Source organism: Solanum lycopersicum, chromosome 12 (genome assembly GCF_036512215.1).
Source record: "Solanum lycopersicum chromosome 12, SLM_r2.1".
NCBI lineage: Eukaryota > Viridiplantae > Streptophyta > Magnoliopsida > Solanales > Solanaceae > Solanum > Solanum lycopersicum.
In genome coordinates, this window is record NC_090811.1 from 2,862,238 (window position 1) to 2,880,201 (window position 17,964).

The 17,964-nt window shown below is 30.7% G+C and overlaps 3 protein-coding genes and 1 non-coding gene across 5 annotated transcripts; 2 read left to right on the top strand and 2 right to left on the bottom strand.

The window, feature by feature from the left end:
* The first annotated feature begins 1,437 nt into the window (after positions 1-1,437).
* Positions 1,438-4,698, top strand: LOC101249890 (RING-box protein 1a). The gene is made up of 5 exons (XM_004251643.5): positions 1,438-1,641; positions 2,484-2,534; positions 2,657-2,716; positions 4,257-4,328; positions 4,412-4,698. Exons 1-5 carry the CDS (start codon positions 1,512-1,514, stop codon positions 4,447-4,449), a joined length of 351 nt encoding a protein of 116 aa, XP_004251691.1. The 5' UTR covers positions 1,438-1,511; the 3' UTR covers positions 4,450-4,698.
* Positions 4,699-5,815: 1,117 nt separating this feature from the next.
* TRNAS-GCU (transfer RNA serine (anticodon GCU)) lies at positions 5,816-5,897 on the bottom strand. Its single transcript has one exon. It is a non-coding gene; the product is annotated as a tRNA-Ser (tRNA).
* A 1,355-nt stretch (positions 5,898-7,252) lies between these two features.
* On the top strand, positions 7,253-9,616 carry LOC101267387 (protein LURP-one-related 6-like). 2 transcript variants are annotated; one of them, XM_069292766.1, is made up of 3 exons: positions 7,253-7,581; positions 8,493-8,741; positions 9,260-9,616. In XM_069292766.1, the coding sequence occupies exons 1-3, from the start codon at positions 7,363-7,365 to the stop codon at positions 9,410-9,412; spliced, it is 621 nt and encodes a 206-aa protein (XP_069148867.1). In that variant the 5' UTR covers positions 7,253-7,362; the 3' UTR covers positions 9,413-9,616. The 2 variants fall into 2 exon arrangements, with proteins under 2 accessions (XP_069148867.1, XP_004252069.1); XM_004252021.5 differs by having other exon boundaries at positions 7,259-7,581; positions 9,269-9,616.
* Positions 9,617-11,877: 2,261 nt separating this feature from the next.
* LOC101250370 (proteasome subunit alpha type-6) lies at positions 11,878-16,463 on the bottom strand. The gene is made up of 9 exons (XM_004251644.5): positions 16,135-16,463; positions 15,893-15,987; positions 15,142-15,223; positions 14,580-14,676; positions 14,150-14,208; positions 13,935-14,017; positions 13,086-13,181; positions 12,542-12,601; positions 11,878-12,199 (listed from the first exon to the last, which is right to left on the bottom strand). The coding sequence occupies exons 1-9, from the start codon at positions 16,208-16,210 to the stop codon at positions 12,107-12,109; spliced, it is 741 nt and encodes a 246-aa protein (XP_004251692.1). The 5' UTR covers positions 16,211-16,463; the 3' UTR covers positions 11,878-12,106.
* Between the last annotated feature and the right edge of the window lie 1,501 nt (positions 16,464-17,964).

The window sequence follows — 17,964 nt, forward strand, 5'->3', positions numbered from 1 at the left end:
CTAACTATTATGCTTTGAAATCATAAACATTATAAAATAAGAAAAAATATTTACGAACTTACAAGCATTAATATCCACTTTGTAACCCATCCACGAAGAAAAGTATGAAACCCTAGCTGCGAAATGAGGGAGAACGGGTGAATATATCGTTTCTAGAAATAATAAAATGAGTGGGGGGGGGGGGGAGCAATTAGGATTTAAGAATTTAGTCTATGAATGTTCCGAAACCTTATTGTTATGCGGGGGGGGGGGGGGGGGGGGAGCAATTAGGATTTAAGAATTTAGTCTATGAATGTTCCGAAACCTTATTGTTATGCAATGTGGCATCCACATGGCATTTAACATCTTCTATTAATAATAAGGGTATTTCTGACCCAATAGTTTGACGGGAAGGGTAGTTTTGAGCCGAAATATAGTTTAAGGGTAAATATGAGCTATTTCGGATAGTTTAAGGGTATTTTTGACCCTTTTTATTTAGTTTACGTGGTAGTGGAATCCTATTAGCATGCAATGTGGCATCCATATGACATCCACATGACATTTAACAACTGCTGTTAATACGAAGGGTACTTTTGACCCAATAGTATGACGGAAAGGATAGTTTTGAACCGAAATAAAATTTAAGGGTATATGTAAACTATTTTGAATAATTTAGGGATATTATTTTAAAGCTTTTTCCATAATAATAATAACAATAATAATAATAATAATAATAATAATAATGAAATAATTCATATATTTTGATATATACAACTTAATATATTCTTATGTAAGAACAAAAATAAATATATTCAATTCTCCCATATTTTTTAAAAATAAATCTAGCTAGAAGAAAATACATGAAAAGCAAAAGCAAAATTTGGAAAAGGAAAATGAGTCATTTTATCCTAAGTAAATATGTGAAAAATAGAAAATAGGAAGATAATTACTTTGACTAATATAACTTCAATATTAGTCAAAATATATTACAAAAAGTAAAATCTAAAAATATAATATATAAGCAAATTTTATCCTTATTTTGTGAGATTGAAAAAACTATTTTGTTATCGATAATTCTTAGTTTAAGACAAATATGTCTTAAGATATTAGATGGGCTAATATATCGTGTGAAAAAATAGAAGAAGGAAGATATTATTTTGATCAATATTTAGACGTCTTTCAATATTATACTGTTTGATCAAATTGTTGAAAGATCACAAGTGTTTATTATATTTTTCTTACCAAAGTGATTATTTAAAGGCGAGCATTACTTTTAGTCATCTCTCCGTTCATTAACGGGTATTAATATTCTTGATCGAGCGGTCAAATGTGTAACTTTCCGAAAAAGTAGCATCATTGTAGGAGAATTCACAACGCCCTATTCAAATGGGCTTCAGTTAAGCCCAATTCATACTAGGCCCAGGCCCATTAATTTCTCTTTACTTAAATCTCTCAACTTACAAAATTTTCCAGCTAACGTAGAACGAAATAATTTTGAAAAATCTGTGAACTCTTCGAAGCTTAAAAATTCAATGGCGTCACCGGATACCGATGTGCCGATGGTTCCCGCCGGCGAGAGTTCAACCGGAGCTGGAACGTCTAACAAAAAGCCGAAGCGATTTGAGATCAAAAAGTGGAACGCCGTTTCTCTCTGGGCTTGGGGTGAATTTCTAACCCTAATTAATTCCATCGTATTTTATATACGTATTTATTGATGTAGATTTAACGATTTTATGCTGGATTTAAAGTAATGGAATCCGGTGATCTATTTAGATTTTAAATCAGTGATTGCGAAGTACTATTGCTAGTTTTTGCTGATGATGTTGTGAACTTAGTGCAAGTGTACGTTTAGGAACTTTATAGTTCGAATGTATGTATGTACGTTTTTCAAGGCAAAGGTAGTGAATATTCCTACGCTCGCTGCTGAAAAATTGGATGTATGATGGATGATTGTATGGAATTTGATTTGTAAACAGCAGCACTATGTGTATTGGCTTACGTGAAATTAGTAGTGAATGTCAGTCCAAAAATATGAAGTTTGTGTAATGTACTAATGGTAATATTGTTTTGTTACCTGAGCTTGTAGTTGATATCCGTGAATCGGAATTAGAAAGGAATATTGACTGGAAGATGCTTACAGCAATTTGAAGTTATTTGTATCTTCTTTTAGGAGGTGGTTTGATCATAGATGTTGACGATTTATCATCTATCTTTTAAGTTTGATCGTGTTCAATGTACTGTTCTCTTTGTAGTACTTATTGTTACTTCTATAAATAAAAATTGTTACATCTTATGTTACTATTTATGGTTTACATTCAAATATATTATGATGTATGAGCAGTTCTGTACTTCCATGATTTTGTGTTGCACATAATATACAATTATTGTATTTGTTTTGTTTGGTGTGAATTTGATTTTCTTCAACATGCTCATTGTCCGAATTGCGTTGGAGTGATCTTTCTGATTCTTTTTATCAATCTTGTGAATTGTGATTTTGGTTGCAGATATTGTGGTAGATAATTGTGCCATCTGTAGGAATCACATCATGGATCTGTGTGAGTTTTGGCTCTCCTTTCACTACTGTTCAATCAATGTTTCCTTTTCTTTGGTATGATATCATCATGAAATCTTTTATCCTCTTAATAGTTGATTTAAGTTGTATGCTAATTTTGATTAGGTATCGAGTGTCAAGCTAATCAAGCTAGCGCAACAAGTGAGGAATGCACAGTTGCTTGGGGTATGTAGCTCTTGTTATGTGTGAGAATATCGATTTAACATTTTAGTTTGTTAATTTGCGGTGAGTTCCAAATATTGTATGACTAGTATCTTATATCTCCTCCCACTGTATCTTGCCTTATGATCTATCAACCAACAGAATGACCCACAGACGCTCCTATGCATTGCAAATCCTCCTTATTAACCATGAAACTAAGTGAATAGGAAACTACCAATATCAGTATATTACTAAAGTAAGGATGAAGTAGGAAGTCATGTAGTTACTGGGGAAAAAACGAAGAAAGCTCCTTTTTTTTTCTGAGAAAGGAAAAAAAATATTTATGTTTCGTTTTGTTTTAGCAGTTTTTTTTTTGCCAGGAGTGTACTTTCTTTTGATGCTTAGAATAATAATGAAAATGTTCTGTTTCTTCTTTTGATCCTCAATACAAAACAAAAAACCTTTTTGTGGTCACGTTTTCGAGAAAACCCCTCTTTTCTTTTTTGAGAATATTGCTTTCCTCGGATTTTGTTATTGGGGATGGTCATGTTGAAGGTTGCTGAAGAAATAGATAACTTGGAGCCATTCCATTGTGTATGAAGTACCGTAGTACTGAGTTAGCACTTTTCTGGAGCATAGGATTACAAGCTTGAGAAATTGTTCTTTCCATTCTTGAAATGAGAGTGCTCTTTGTATGAGTACGGTGTTCTCGTGCTGTATTTTCTAATTTAAGTCAGTGATTATGTCTGTTTTAAATTGGTTTTACTCGTTAGTTATCACCATATGGTAGGAAAATAACCTCCCTCCTGCAATTTGGTCAAAATTGAAATTGTGGTAGCTTGAGATATGCAAGCCATGTGTTGATGGTATTGAACTTACATCATCTAGCTGGTCACCCACTCGTATGATTCCATGTTAACAACCATGTTAAACTTTTCCTTGAGTTTCGGCGACATACCAGATATAATTGTAGTAAAAAAACCAAAATATTAATTCTGCAATTAGATTATTGTGTTATAGTGAAGTCTGGTGGCTGGAATGTCTTCTATAATTGTGTTATAGTGTTGCTACTATTTGTAGAATAAGATGTTAATCAGTAGAGGTGCAAACTGATAAGGCATTAGTCACAAAAAGTTAGAGGATCTTCATGCCTCTCCTCAAGACTTTTGTTGTAGCTAGTGTTAAGTTTATATTGTGGTAAATGTTACATTGGATTTGCTCCAACTCTCGTGCACATGTCTTTCAATCTTTGACAATTGGTAATTGTCATTACTTGAGCTTGTTATTTGCCTTCTAAGCTGGTATCAGATTTGTGCCCATAAAATATTGTGGCATCCTTCCGCAAGAATTCTGGAAGATAACAAATAAGATACTCTTGACAAGGTACAGAGTGTCAAATAGTCCTCTGTGAAAAATCTACATTTTCTATTAACTGTATGAAATTAATGTTGGCGTAAACGTTACTCTACACTCACTAAACCTGTTTACGCCATTTTGGATATGGATTGCCATCTGTTATTCATCGGAAGGTCATTTTTTTTGCCATAACTGTTGATCATTGCAGGTGTTTGCAACCATGCATTCCACTTCCATTGCATTAGCAGGTGGCTCAAGACTCGTCAAGTGTGTCCACTTGGTAAGTTGTATATATATTGCCGTCTCTGCATACATAAGCTGTCATTGTACATTACCTGCTAATTAAGTACAACACACTTTCAGATAACAGCGAGTGGGAGTTTCAGAAGTATGGTCACTAGAATTTACTGTTGGTGTACAGTGAATGAGAGGAGCTTCAAAACTATGGTCATTACAGTTTTTCTGTCATCGACGTTGAAAAGAACAATTCTGCTGCCTTATGTTCCTTTCGTTTTTGCTCTGCAAATATCCAAAGCAATGACTCGAACTATGTTTTTAATTGTCGCATGTCTGTTTTAGGTTGCCTCAAAAGAATGAAATGTGTTTGGAGACTAACCATTTCTTATTCGAATTTACATATTTTCTTTGTTCTTCAGTGTTCATTACTATTTGTTGCTCTATTTATTTTGTATCGTGTTTTTTGCTGTCCTATTTTCGTTTAATTGTTTTTCAAATTCTACTTTTCTTGTGAGCCAAGGGTCTATTGATAACAACCTCTAAGGTTGATTGGTTATTTATGATTTTAAATTTTGACTTCGCCTATAGAAAAACACTTGTGAAATAGGCTTTTTTTTCTTTTTAGTGATAGTAACACCATTTTTTGTAAATGACTTTAAAGGTCATGTGTATATTGACAGATGCCCAAAGGTATTATAAATACAATCTTCTTTGCCTCCCGGGTTATTGATTATCGAATTTCGAACCTTTTCGTTTGTATGTAAAAAAGTAAAATATAATTTATTATGTATCAAATTATAAATATTTCATTGGTTCATAAAAATAAATACGAAAGTAATCAAAGTATTGAGAACACGATGATAAAAATAACTTTGATAAGGACTAACATTGAAAGATGGTCATATTAAAGTTTACGACTTATTTTATGATAAAATTGAAGATAAAAAGAAAAGATTTGGTGAGACTATTAGGTAAATGACTGTCATTCATAATGCATCGATTTTATCAAAGAAAAACCAACAACATATTCACGGTAATCACATAAGGTGGAGTTAGGGGAGGATAGATTACAAATCTTTACTTTACCACTTAGCTCGGAAGAACCCCAAAAAGAAACAAAAAACATTAAAGGTAGATAAAGAGAGAGTATAACAAAAAAAAATAATTTAAAGATAGATAAAGAGATCTATTTCCGATAAATCCTCATCTCGAACAAACCAAGAACCAAACAAAAGAAGGAAATGTTGCCGAAGAGATTCCACTAGCCAAACGAGTCGATCATTTATGACGTCCTTCTACTCCTCCATCAAGGAAGAACCAACAACATCATATCCCCTGTAATCCCATAATGTTGAGCTTCTCGAGGATAGACTGTACACAAGTAGGTTACCACTACCTCAGAGCATACGCAAATCTTACTTTATAACCCCATTCATAAGAACAAAAAAAAAAAACTTAAAAGATAGATAGAGTATTTTCGATAGACCCTCCACTTGAAAGAACCAAAAACCGAAAAAAAAAAAAAGGAAACGTCGCCTGAGAGATTCGAACTCTCGCGGGGAAACCCCATGTACTTAGCAGGCACACGCCTTAACCACTCGGCCAAAGCGACGATTGTTGATACTTTAACAAAATATAGTTAACTATTCAACAAATACTTATCCAAAAAATAAAAAAATTGGGAAGTATTTATTAAAGAATTTAGAAATTAGAAGAATATTTTTCACCTAATGATAATTAGGGCACATATGATTATTCTTAATACGTATACACCATTAAGAATTCAAAAGTCGAATTCAACAGTCAGAGTGGATACGAAATAAGTTTGTCTCTTTCATATGGATATACTATAGATGTTTTTATTGCATATATTTTATGTAATTTGAGGCAAATATAAAGAATTCAACTAAGCAATAAAATCGTTATATTTACCTATTTTATTTACTAAAAAAAAATTATAGCAAATAACTTCAATTCAAAGTCATAAAGATTCTATTACCCACAAAAGTCTACCCCTATTGAAGAAATGTCACACACACAAAGTTATAAAGAAAACATGTAGATGGTCTATTTTCAACTTGAGAATATTCCTTTATACAAATAATTAGCAATTAGGCAACCAAACTTCAAAAGGTTCAAGTACCCTTTATTGAAATTGCTTGTAAAAGTCATTCATTATATTTAAACTACTAATATAATATTAAAATAGAAAGAAAAAAAAAACATACCCTTTTAATATTGCTTGTTAAACACACTCAATTATTAGTAATATGAGAAGGTTAAAATGGAAAAGTATAATATACCTTTTTGAATTGATTGTGAACGACATTCAATTAATTAAACTAATTAATATGGTGATTGTTTGGTTCATTTTTTTCTTTGATTTCTCGTCCAGTGTTCAGTATTCATATTATAGATGACATAATAAAGTTTTGTATTAGACGATAAAACACTCTCTAACCATTAAAGATAACCTTGTACCTAGTAAAACTCAAGCCTGAAATATCTGATTAAGGATATACAGGAATTGTTTGATTATTATACTAGTTATTTCAAATATCTCATGAATAATGAAAGGATTATATATTGTCACATAATTACTTACTATTAAGTGTATTATATTCTTCTCTTTAAATAGTTTGATCCTTGCATATTGCCAATATACATATACTTGTTTCGTTTTATTTTATTTTGCATAAAATAATACATAAACAACTTAATGTATATTAATTCATAATTCCATCGATTACAAAATGTTGCAATAAATGATTCTATGATCGCTGAATAGAATTTAGTGATAGATCTTAACGTTAATTTAGCTATAAAATTTATCTATCGAGACTTTGTTGTTTTAGTAGTGTAAGGTACAAGCAATACAAACTTTCAAACTCCATGTTGTAGTCAAGAAGATTCTTGAAGTTGATACAATAAGTCAATCAAGACTCTACCAAACTTTGATTATTATTTTTTCAATAATCATTTTTTTTTTTTACATATTATAACCTATAAATACACATACTATATCAATTTTGTTGTCAAAAACAACCACAATCAACTCAAAAAAAAAAGTCTCAAAAATGGCTGTTGTTGTTAGTAAGGTGTTTTGTTCAAATTATGAGGTTGTTCTTGTAGTAAGAAGTCGTCCACATGTTGTAAATGGTGGTGGATTTATAGTCACAAATAATTGTACACAAAATGTTGTTTTCAAAGTTGATGGATGTGGAATTCTTGGTAAAAAAGATGAAGTTATTCTTAGAGATAGTGATGGACATACTTTGCTTCTTATTAGGAAAAAGGTAAACATTTGTTATTAGTACATGCATGTTTTCACCAGTTTTTCTCGAGTCGAGGGTCTACTGAAACTCTCCACCTCACAAGATAGAGACAAAATAAAGGTTTATGTATATATACTCTATCCTCTCCAGATTTTGCTTCGTTGGATTTATCTGATATGTTGTTATTATTGTTGTATGCATGTTTCACTTATGTGATATTCCCCCCCACCCCCACCCCAAATTATTTACTTAAATGCATACACATGCATACATATAATATGGCATCGTATACGAACGATAAACACGTATATAGTTATCTTTTGACTTATCCATGTTAAGATTATCTATTTTTATCTATTTTTTATGAGCATATATACGTTAATATGGAGTTATCTTTTAGACGAACTGACATATTTTTTACAAATGTCTAATCTCACTTTTTTTATGGATATACATAATGGTTAACATTTATCTTCTTGTCTTATTTTTCATTGAGACAAATCTCACTTTCCATGGATATGCATAGAGTAAAAGTTTCTAGAAGTTATACTCATATATATATATATATATATATATATATATATATATATATATATATATATATATATATATGAAAAAAGGTCTAAAACATATTTATCTAATATAGTTATCTCATTTTTAGTAAATCGAAGAATGACAGAGGCTCTCTCTTCTCTTCCCGGTAGTAGGCGAGGCAAAATAACTCTGAATCTTGAATTCGACTCTAATGAACCCTACCCCCCCCCCCCCCGCAAAGAAATTTTAAGTTCGTTTTTAAATAAATATTTTCAACTTTAAAATAATATTTTTTCACGTCGTTCCTCGACCCCCTCCCCCTCAAAAAAAAAAAATTAAGCTTATTTTAAAAAAATATTTTTAACTTTAAAATTTTATTTTTTGCCATCAATTTTCAGGGAGGAGTAATTGAAGCACTAAGCATGCAAAAGAAATGGAAGGGTTATAGTAAAGATTTTGAAGGTTCTGAAAAATTGGTGTTTTGCTTGAAAGAGCCTAATAATTCTTGTTTCTTCAAGAAAATGCCTATCAAGATTTCAATTGAATCAAATCATGACTACAAAAATCACAAGAATTTCCAAATTTCTGGTCATTTTCCTGATAGAGCTTGTAGCATTATTGACTCCAATGGCAATGTAGTTGCAAAGGTAAAATATGAAGTATACTTTTGCTTTCTAAGACGATTTTTTTCAAGAACATCAAAGGTCTTATCGAAAATAACCTTTCATATAATGTCTCAATGAGTATGCTATTGTTGGTTCTTTCAAGAACTTGAAAAAACAAACATGGAAGCGGGAAAAGTCGTTTCACTAACAACAATATATTATCTTTTACATTGTTCGATTGCTTAAAGATATCTACAGATAAACCTTTTTAAATATGTAGTTTGCAATCTTGAAAATAAGATGCGTTGCCTGGTATAAGATAAAAATGACTTGATGGTATAAAAATCCCTTCATACTCATGGACGGAACTAGAGAGACGGAAGGGGATTCATCATGAACCAAACCCCTTTGTCAAAAAATCACGTTAAGTTATAACATATAATGAACTCCCTTGATATGAAAACCATGTTTTCACCAATCATTCCTTAGGCTGAGAGTATATAACTTAAACTGATAAAATTATATTATATACTTTTTATAAATAGTAAAAATAATTATAGCCTATGCAGGTTGGAGCTAGGAAAGAGTTACAACAAGTGATGCCAAACAAAGATGTGTACACATTGACTATTAAGGCAGGAATAGATCAAGCATTTGTTGTTGGAGTTATTGCAATTCTTGATTACATATATGATGGATCTACAAGATGTTAATTAATTAATTAATCAATCTTTTTTTCTATATATAGTGGCAAATAAGAAAATGGTCACCACTTATTAATTACTCCTAAAGTTATATGAAAGATTCTTGTCATAGAATTGATGAGAATATTGTTTCATTACAATCTTTAAATTACTTTTATGTATTCAATTACGTACGTACCTTGTATTCAATGAAAATGAATATTTATCTATTAATTTATGATGTTTTTGGCTAGAGACGAATATAATCTCTAATTGCTACAAATATAGAAGTTAATAATTTAAAGGAAAAAATAGTAAACTAGTCAAAATAAATAACATATTTAAATAACATATTTAGTAACAATATTCATACTTTATAAATATTAGCAATAATGTCAAAAATGTCATTATTTTAAAAAATTTATGTATCCCAATTTTCTTCCTATTTTATCTCTCTCTTTCAATTAATTCTATATATTTAAAAAAAAAATCATTCTCTCTCATATTTATCTTTTCAAATTGTTAATTCTCTCTCCCATTTAATTTTTTTTCTCTCTCATTGTTATCTTTTCTGATTTTCCTCCAACATTCAAGTTGCAAATATTTTTTTGTCATATATTTTGGTTGTTTTTTTAATCCAAAATTGAATCAACCAGAATTCCTTTGATTAAGGTATCTCTAATCTTTATCCTATTTTCAGATTTCTTTTCTAATTTTATTTTTGTTTAAATATTAAAAAAATATTGTTTATATTTTTCAATTTCCGTTATGATTTACTCTCCAATTGCTGAATCCAAGAGGCTTACTAGAGGTATTCATCTTAATCAACCAATTTCTGGTGATTTTTCATTCTTTAATTTATTTATTACTCAACAAATAGTGTATAATGTATGATTCGCTGCTAAAAAGAGGGAAGAAAGAGGGTAAGAACATTTACAAGACTCATTGGTGTGCAAAACCTTTCTCAAATTCAGAACGCAAATGTAAAATCTTTGTTTACTCGTGAGGATCTTGAAAAGGACGACGAAGATCGGATAGTTGTCGAACAATTTTCTATTAGTTTGTTTTGTATTTATAAATTCTTTTTTAGAATTTGGTATGCTTTCTTAATTTGTATTCAAATCACTATGTATACTATCAATATTTGTATTTATTAAAAATTTCATGTTGCATGGTTTATGAATCTTGTATTTGTCCCTAATTTGTATTCATCCAAATGTATGTCAACTAGTTATGTATTTTATTTATAAGAAGAACAACTTTTTATTAGTTTATTTGTATTTGAATACAAATACAAATAATAGACATATTGGAATGAATACGACTTTGAAAAGGTAACAAGATTTTGAAAAGAAAAATAAATACACAGTGAAAAATATATACGAATACAAATGTATTTCTTAAATAGCTACATTTTATTTGACATACATATTGGAATGAATACAAACTAATAAAGGTATGTCTAACTGAATTTGACATTTTTTTCTAATTTGTATTTATTCTAAAGGTATGTCAACTAGTTATGTATTTTATTTAAGAATGAGTACACCAAATATTCAATTATTTCTTTTCAATTTTATATTTCATTCACTTTTTCATCATACTAATTTTTTTGTATTATATATATTATTATACAAAATTCTCAATAAAAACTAGAATAAATAGAAATACAAATAAAATACATATTGAAATGAATACATACAGGATTTTTGAAGAAAAAAATAACTATATAGGGAAAAAATATATGAAAATACAAATATATTTCTTAAATGACTATATAGATAAATTCGGCATACCTATTGGAATGAATACAAACTAATAAAAAACTATAATAAATATAAATAGAATATATTGTGGAATGAATATAATTTTAAAAAGGTAAAAATTCTGGAGAAAAAAAAACAAAATTTAAATTTTATTTGAAAATGTAACTGATGAGAAAATTAAGGATGCTTGCCTTTTTTTTGAATATTCCCCCTTAATTTTCTCCTTTTTGTTATTAAATAATTATATTCTTTAAATAAAAATAAATAATAAAAACATAAATAAGATACATAACAAACTAAAATGACATTTTTACTAAATATTGAAATTGTTGCTAATGGGTTCTCTTAAATGCTAAAATATTGACATTTTGAAAAATTTCCCTAATTTAAATGAATGATTTATTCAGAACCCACCCAGTGAACAAAAAGATGCATTGACTAGTGCAAGAAGAGAAAATTGTATATTTTTACAGAATAAATTTGTTCAGATATAAAACAAACGACGACATACCCAATATAATTGTAGTCTTACAGAGGGTAGAGTGTATACGAATGTCTTATCTGTACCTTGAGAGGTAGAGAAGTTGTTTCTAATAAGATCCTCAAATCAAAGAAAAACACATCAAATAGGAAATAGTGAAAGTGAAGAAATCATCGCAAAATACTATAAAAAGCATGATATAACAATCTAGAGAAAAAAAAGGGGGCAAAAACAATGATAAAATAGTATGATAATCAAAGTACAAAAGATCGTAGATAGATAATGATAGAAGGATTCAAACGTTTTGTTGAAACTAAGAAGATCCCATGAAATGTTACATTCGACAAATAGAAACTCATTTATCAGCATATGCAGAAGGATTGATAGCAACTAACAATCAAATGGGATCTCTTTTGCAAGTCTTGATAGCAAAACATACATTTCTAACAGAAAACGGACTGTGTATCATGTGGCTAATCAGTCACGCTCACTGATGGCTGTTAAGTGCTCGTCGATTTCCTCAGTAGTTAACACTCTAAAGACGGGATCTTCTTTTCTCACAACACCAACCTGTCAAAGACCAGAAGACATTATGGAACGAAGCAGGGAAATGATTGCACTACGATCCCACCTAAGACGATAAAGGTCAAACCAATCGTGTGATAAAGGTCTCATTTTTATCACGTGGTGGTGGGATGGTCACGTTCCCAGGTGCAACTCAAGTATTTCATAACGTAATCAATCCCCAATCAAGAATAAGAAACGACTCTTTTGAAAAAAAACCAAGGAATAGTAAAAATCACTGTGCTCCCCCCCCCCCTTCCTTTTCTCTTTCGCTCAAGAGGTGATCAACACTGGCAATAATAACTGCAATAACCAATGGCAGACAATATGTGGAAAGAAACAAATTACCTCAATTTCACTGGCCTTGAAATCTTCTTGCAGAACAGATTGAAGAGCAGAAATAGTGGTCTGCAGAACAACAAATAATGTATCAGCAACAGTAAGGTGCATCCTCTGAACTTTAACATCAGACCTCATAATACACATGGAAACCAAAAGATTGCATGAATAGAATATACTGAAAACTTCACATATAAAATTGTGCTCGATCTTCATCAAATGTAGACTAGTACGATTTATTTCAAACATCTGCAAAACTGTAAGCACTAGCCGACTTAAGAGTTCTAAGGCTTTAGCGAATCCATTTACCTGTGCTGGTATATGAGAGATAAAGCCACTTCCAGATTTTATTAGGAGGTTATATCAACTTTAATGTCTTAAATTTAACAATAACTAAATCTCAAGTTCTATTTTCTATCAAAATTTCTGTAGTCAATTACACAATAAGATGGGAAATTGTGTAGTCTTTTGCTAGTATATACAGTGACGAAAGGAACAACAGAAAGATAATAAAAGCCTAAAACCAAATCTGGGTACACCCTTCCCTTTTTACCTGAACAGTTTCCTCATAGGAGAACGCAGGGTTATTTTTCATTTTCTTCTCCAAAAAGTTAATTGCCTCTTGCTCTTTAGATCCGGCACTTGTAGCCTGCAACCAAGGTCGATAAATGTCATTCAGTCATAAACAAGAAGAAAAGCCAGCAAAGTATCAATACTTCCAAAGAATCTTAACACATGACTTAAAAGCCCTTAATGTCCTCTCATCCACTATAAGATATTGTGGGAGCATAAGCAAAGGAAGTAGTCACCATTTGCAAGTACTTACGGAATAGGACACGGTGTTGCTACATTTGGGTCTTATAAGGTCAGTGTAAACTACAATTAAATATTAAGAAAGCAAATCAGGGAATCATGAAGTCTAGCATCTACCTTTCAACTCATCTAGAAATCCTTTCATATGCATGCTTCATTTCATATTGAAAAAGATGGGTGATAATAGCAAAATATCATTAATTTCCTTACAAAAACTAAATCAGGTTTTTAAATCCAAAGTAAAATCATCCTTTAAATCACAGAATTTTGTATACTTTTAAATAGAATGAATTATAGTAGGAATTTTAGGACTAAAGTTTTCATGTGCCACTTGAATCGTCGGTTGGCTTATGTGCTGTTTACAACTAAGCTACAAAGCGGTGCTAGGATATGATTGAACACAGTGGGACAATATGGCTAGAAAAAATTTGGTGTAGCTCGAGTCTATGGTACATTGGCATGAAAAAAGAAAGATGCCACTCAATGTTATAAATTTGAGAGATAAAGGAAGCACCAAATGGGGCTATCTGTAAGCAGGAAAAGTTTGATCAGCTTTTATTCAGAGAAAAACATCAAATTCAGCAAATACCTTATGACCAAAAAAATGACCAGCAGGGTCACATTTGAAGAGCTGGGGCCCTTTCTCCTCATCAATGCCCAAAATCATAGCAACTATGCATCAAAAAAGGGACACAAAACAGGAATTAATAAAAATGTAGGCCTAAAAATGCATTCCCCTCCTTCCTCACCAACAAAAAGAAAAGTGGAGACGCTACACAAAGATCAAAGGGGCCAGCAACAAACCTACTCCAAGGGGTCTCATATAGGCATGCTGTGTGTAAACCTGGGACTTGTCCGCGATCCTGAAAATCATTCTCTATAGCTCATTATACAATTCACTGATAAATTAGAGATGGATATTCCTCATGCATATGTACTTTTATCTGTTCAGCATTCTAGCTCATGTATTTACACAGTGCCAATTTAAGAGCATTTATAATATTCTCAAGCTATTTAACTAGCTTTCTCTAATAAACTAAAACATTTGATAGCTTTGGAAATTAGAAGTTGATGGAGAAAACATATAAGATATGACCTATCATTAGCTGCTTCTAGCCTACCCACAATCTGCATTTCCTTTTAAGTAACCAAGAGAAAGACCATTGAGGATGGCACTCTGCAGAATTAACTGGACAAGTACAAAGAGAAAAATATTATGAAGCATAGGGAATACCATTTAGACAGTACATCTGCTGGCATTTCATAACCATATTTAAAGCGAAACTCAGCAGCTTCATTTCGAGCTTGTTGAACCAAAGTTCTTGCATCAGCTGAAATTGAGGACAAGTTAAAGCAAATTACGGTATCATAAGGCTCTGGAAGGAGCTATGCAATACTATTCTCATAGTCACAGATGAAAGCCATATGATACATAGCTAAATCAACCTAAAATACAGCAAGTGGATAATTTTTTACTCAAAGTTCTCTAATTAGTTCATAAAATTAAATCAATAGCCTCAGTTGTGAAGTGTGCTCTTTTGGGGCTAAGCAACCATGCTAAAAGAGATTGGTAGGCATCCCCACTGGAAAACTGAGAGTGCAAGTTTTCACATTTTAGTCACAAATATGCATTATCACAAAAAGGAAGATAAATCAATATGTTTCCTTCTGCTTACATAGAAAAAATAGATAGATATAAGATATGTCAAGAATCTTTACAAACTGATATTTAATCAAAAGAAGATCAAAACCATCACTCGCCACATACTCCTTGAACCCCATAAAAGAGTACAAACCTGTCATGCCAGTAGCCAATAGTCCAAGATACTTGGTAATTGGGAACAAATGGGATACACTGGTCTGATCCAATAGCTTGTCCTGCTCAACCAAAATACACAAAACTTCAAACTCCATGCAATTCAAAATTTCCAAAATTACGGGTCTTCAACACTATCTGATATATTCAAAACAATGTTGTCATCTTCTCACATTCCCCCAACCTTTGCTATATCAGTAATCTATAACTATATTGATCAACTAAGCTTCAACTTCAGATTAGCTAGGTCTGGTTTCATAATCCCCCAAGACTATTGACTGCTCTTCTTTACTCAAGCCCAATTTACTGGAATAAGTCTTTTAATCGCAAATTACGAGCTCTAGAAAACTAGAGGTTCCCTGAATCTCTCATTTTCCCTTGCACTGACGTTCAAGTTTCTTAACAGAACAAAAACACTGTTAAGTTACAAATTGCACCAAAAATTAAACTTACAGGGACTTTCCTCCAAAAAATAAACTTACAGGGACTTTACTCCAAGTAACAACAGGTACAGAATCAAACATCTAAGCTTCTATCATTTTATGAGTCCTCTATCTATTCTGCTTTATTCAAGCCTATTTCACTGGAATACTAAAAACCTTGTCACTGATCGCAAAATTAGGAGCTCTAGAACACTTAAAATTCCCTAAATCTCTCACTTTACTTACAATCCTCTCAAACAGAAAAAAAACACTAATGATTTACAAATTGCACCAAACATTGACACTTACAGGGACTTTCTTCTGAGTAACAACACAAACAGAGTCCTTTCCACGGACACCAATAGATGTGATTCCAGCTGCCTTCACAGCCTTAAAAGCATATTCTGTTCACACAAAAACAATAACAAAAAACCTAAAACTTTTCACAAATGACAAAAAATCGAACAAAATTACAATTAAACTAGAGAAAATTACTTACTAACTCCGAAATTCAAATCGAGTTTTAAGAAAAAAAAAGTGAAAATGCTTACCGACTTGAAAGAGACGACCTTCCGGTGAGAAGATCGTAATGTGACGATCGTATCCGCCTCCACTTCCTCGACTCATTGTTCGATTCTACGGTTTGATTTTCTCAGTTCGATCTGAAAATTTTTGTCGAACTGATTTAGGGTTTTTTTCAGTATAAGAAATGATAGATTTCGTGGAGAAGAAGAAGAAGCTTTGTTCCTGAGGTGTCTATTGAAGTTACTAAAATACCCTCTTTAAGTCTTGTTTGTCTAATCGAATTGTGATATTTATTATAGGTGTTTTTATTCGTTTATTGGGTAGTTAAGTTAATCATATAAAATATATCATTTTTCTCGATAAAATATGTCATTCGTCAATCTCAAATATAAAATGATAAAGTTTTACGATTTAGTGATGAGAATGCATATAATAAAAGGAGCATCAATGTCAAATAAAAATATTTGAAGTTTTTCGACTTACTAATGTGAATGTGTATAATTTAAGAAAATGATACGTTAATTATTTAATAGTGATTCTACTGTGTTTTTTGCACTTGACTGGGTGGACAGTTGACCGAAAGATAACTTCGATTCGACCGGCCAGCAGGCAAGCGCGCGTGCTTGACTTGTCACACTACAGAGCGAGTTGCTCCCCACCCTCCCTCCCCCAAAAAAAGAATAATTAAAATTGAAAATGTGCGACTGAAACATTGTATTAGTAGTTGATATGCTCAATTGACACATAAGATTGAGTATCTTAATGGAGTATCATGACAAGTCTAGCAAATTGTTTGGATAGTTGTTATTTATCGTTTCATAGTATATTGTGATTCATTATTTAATAAAAACTCCACGTAATGTTACATATCAATAATTTGAATGATAAACCTAAAAAATAAAGTGAGTTATGGGGTAAGAATTAAGATACTATGAAAAGGCACTGTGAAGGATAAAATAATAAGTAAGAGATAAGATGAAAAGAAAATATTAAGATATCGACGATCACACCAAATTAATCGTTATTCAAAATGAGACTTTTCGTTATTATCTAATGATAAATTTAAACAATAAGATACAATAAAATTTAAGTAACAATAAAAAAAATATAGTATTCAAACTAATGATACAATATCATACAACATAAAACGACTAACAACCATCCAAACAAATTGTAAGAGTCTAACTATATATTATGTTTTTTCTAAAAAAAAAAAAAAATTCTCCCAAATACTATAATGTGTTTTATGTCGAGACATTTTAATTTTATCGCAATTGATAACTAAACAATACAACTCATCTTTATTAAATACAACTCATCTTTATAGTATGATACATAAAATTTGAAGTATTTAAATAATGATTTTACAAATTAAAATATTTAATTTATACATAAATATTAAATTAAAGTATCTAGATATATATAATTAAAATTAATTTCATTTATTTAAATAGTATTTTTATATTTAGATGTCTCATGCTCAAATTCTTAAATAAACCATACTAGAAATTTAAAATTCAGATCTTCAAATCTTTAAATAAACTTTATACAATACTTCAAATTAATCGAAAATTAATATAATATTTGATATCAAGTAAATCTTTTTTTTTTAAAAAAAAAACAACAACAAGAGGGTGCACAAATAAAAATGGACATTCATAAAAACGTAAAGGTTACTCTTGACCTCGTAATTCACAAAATATTCATATTTGATTTGATATATAGTTTAAATTGATTTTTAATTTGTTATATAAGACATAATTCAAATATTTATATAATTAAAATTAATCTTTTAAAGTAAAAATAAAATTCAAAATCAAATAACTATGAATAAAATCATATTAAAAATGATCTTC

Excerpts from the sequence above, each read along its gene's own strand:
- LOC101249890 (XM_004251643.5), top strand. The coding sequence starts at position 1,512 with ATGGCGTCACCGGATACCGATGTGCCGATGGTTCCCGCCGGCGAGAGT. Across the intron at positions 1,642-2,483 it reads CGTTTCTCTCTGGGCTTGGG|ATATTGTGGTAGATAATTGT; the intron begins GTGAATTTCTAA and ends TTTTGGTTGCAG. Across the intron at positions 2,717-4,256 it reads GGAATGCACAGTTGCTTGGG|GTGTTTGCAACCATGCATTC; the intron begins GTATGTAGCTCT and ends TGATCATTGCAG.
- LOC101250370 (XM_004251644.5), bottom strand. The coding sequence starts at position 16,210 with ATGAGTCGAGGAAGTGGAGGCGGATACGATCGTCACATTACGATCTTC. Across the intron at positions 14,209-14,579 it reads GCAGATGTACTGTCTAAATG|GATCGCGGACAAGTCCCAGG; the intron begins GTATTCCCTATG and ends AATGATTTTCAG. Across the intron at positions 14,018-14,149 it reads TATGAGACCCCTTGGAGTAG|TTGCTATGATTTTGGGCATT; the intron begins GTTTGTTGCTGG and ends TTTGATGCATAG.
- LOC101267387 (XM_069292766.1), top strand. The coding sequence starts at position 7,363 with ATGGCTGTTGTTGTTAGTAAGGTGTTTTGTTCAAATTATGAGGTTGTT. Across the intron at positions 7,582-8,492 it reads TGCTTCTTATTAGGAAAAAG|GGAGGAGTAATTGAAGCACT; the intron begins GTAAACATTTGT and ends ATCAATTTTCAG. Across the intron at positions 8,742-9,259 it reads ATGGCAATGTAGTTGCAAAG|CCTATGCAGGTTGGAGCTAG; the intron begins GTAAAATATGAA and ends AAATAATTATAG.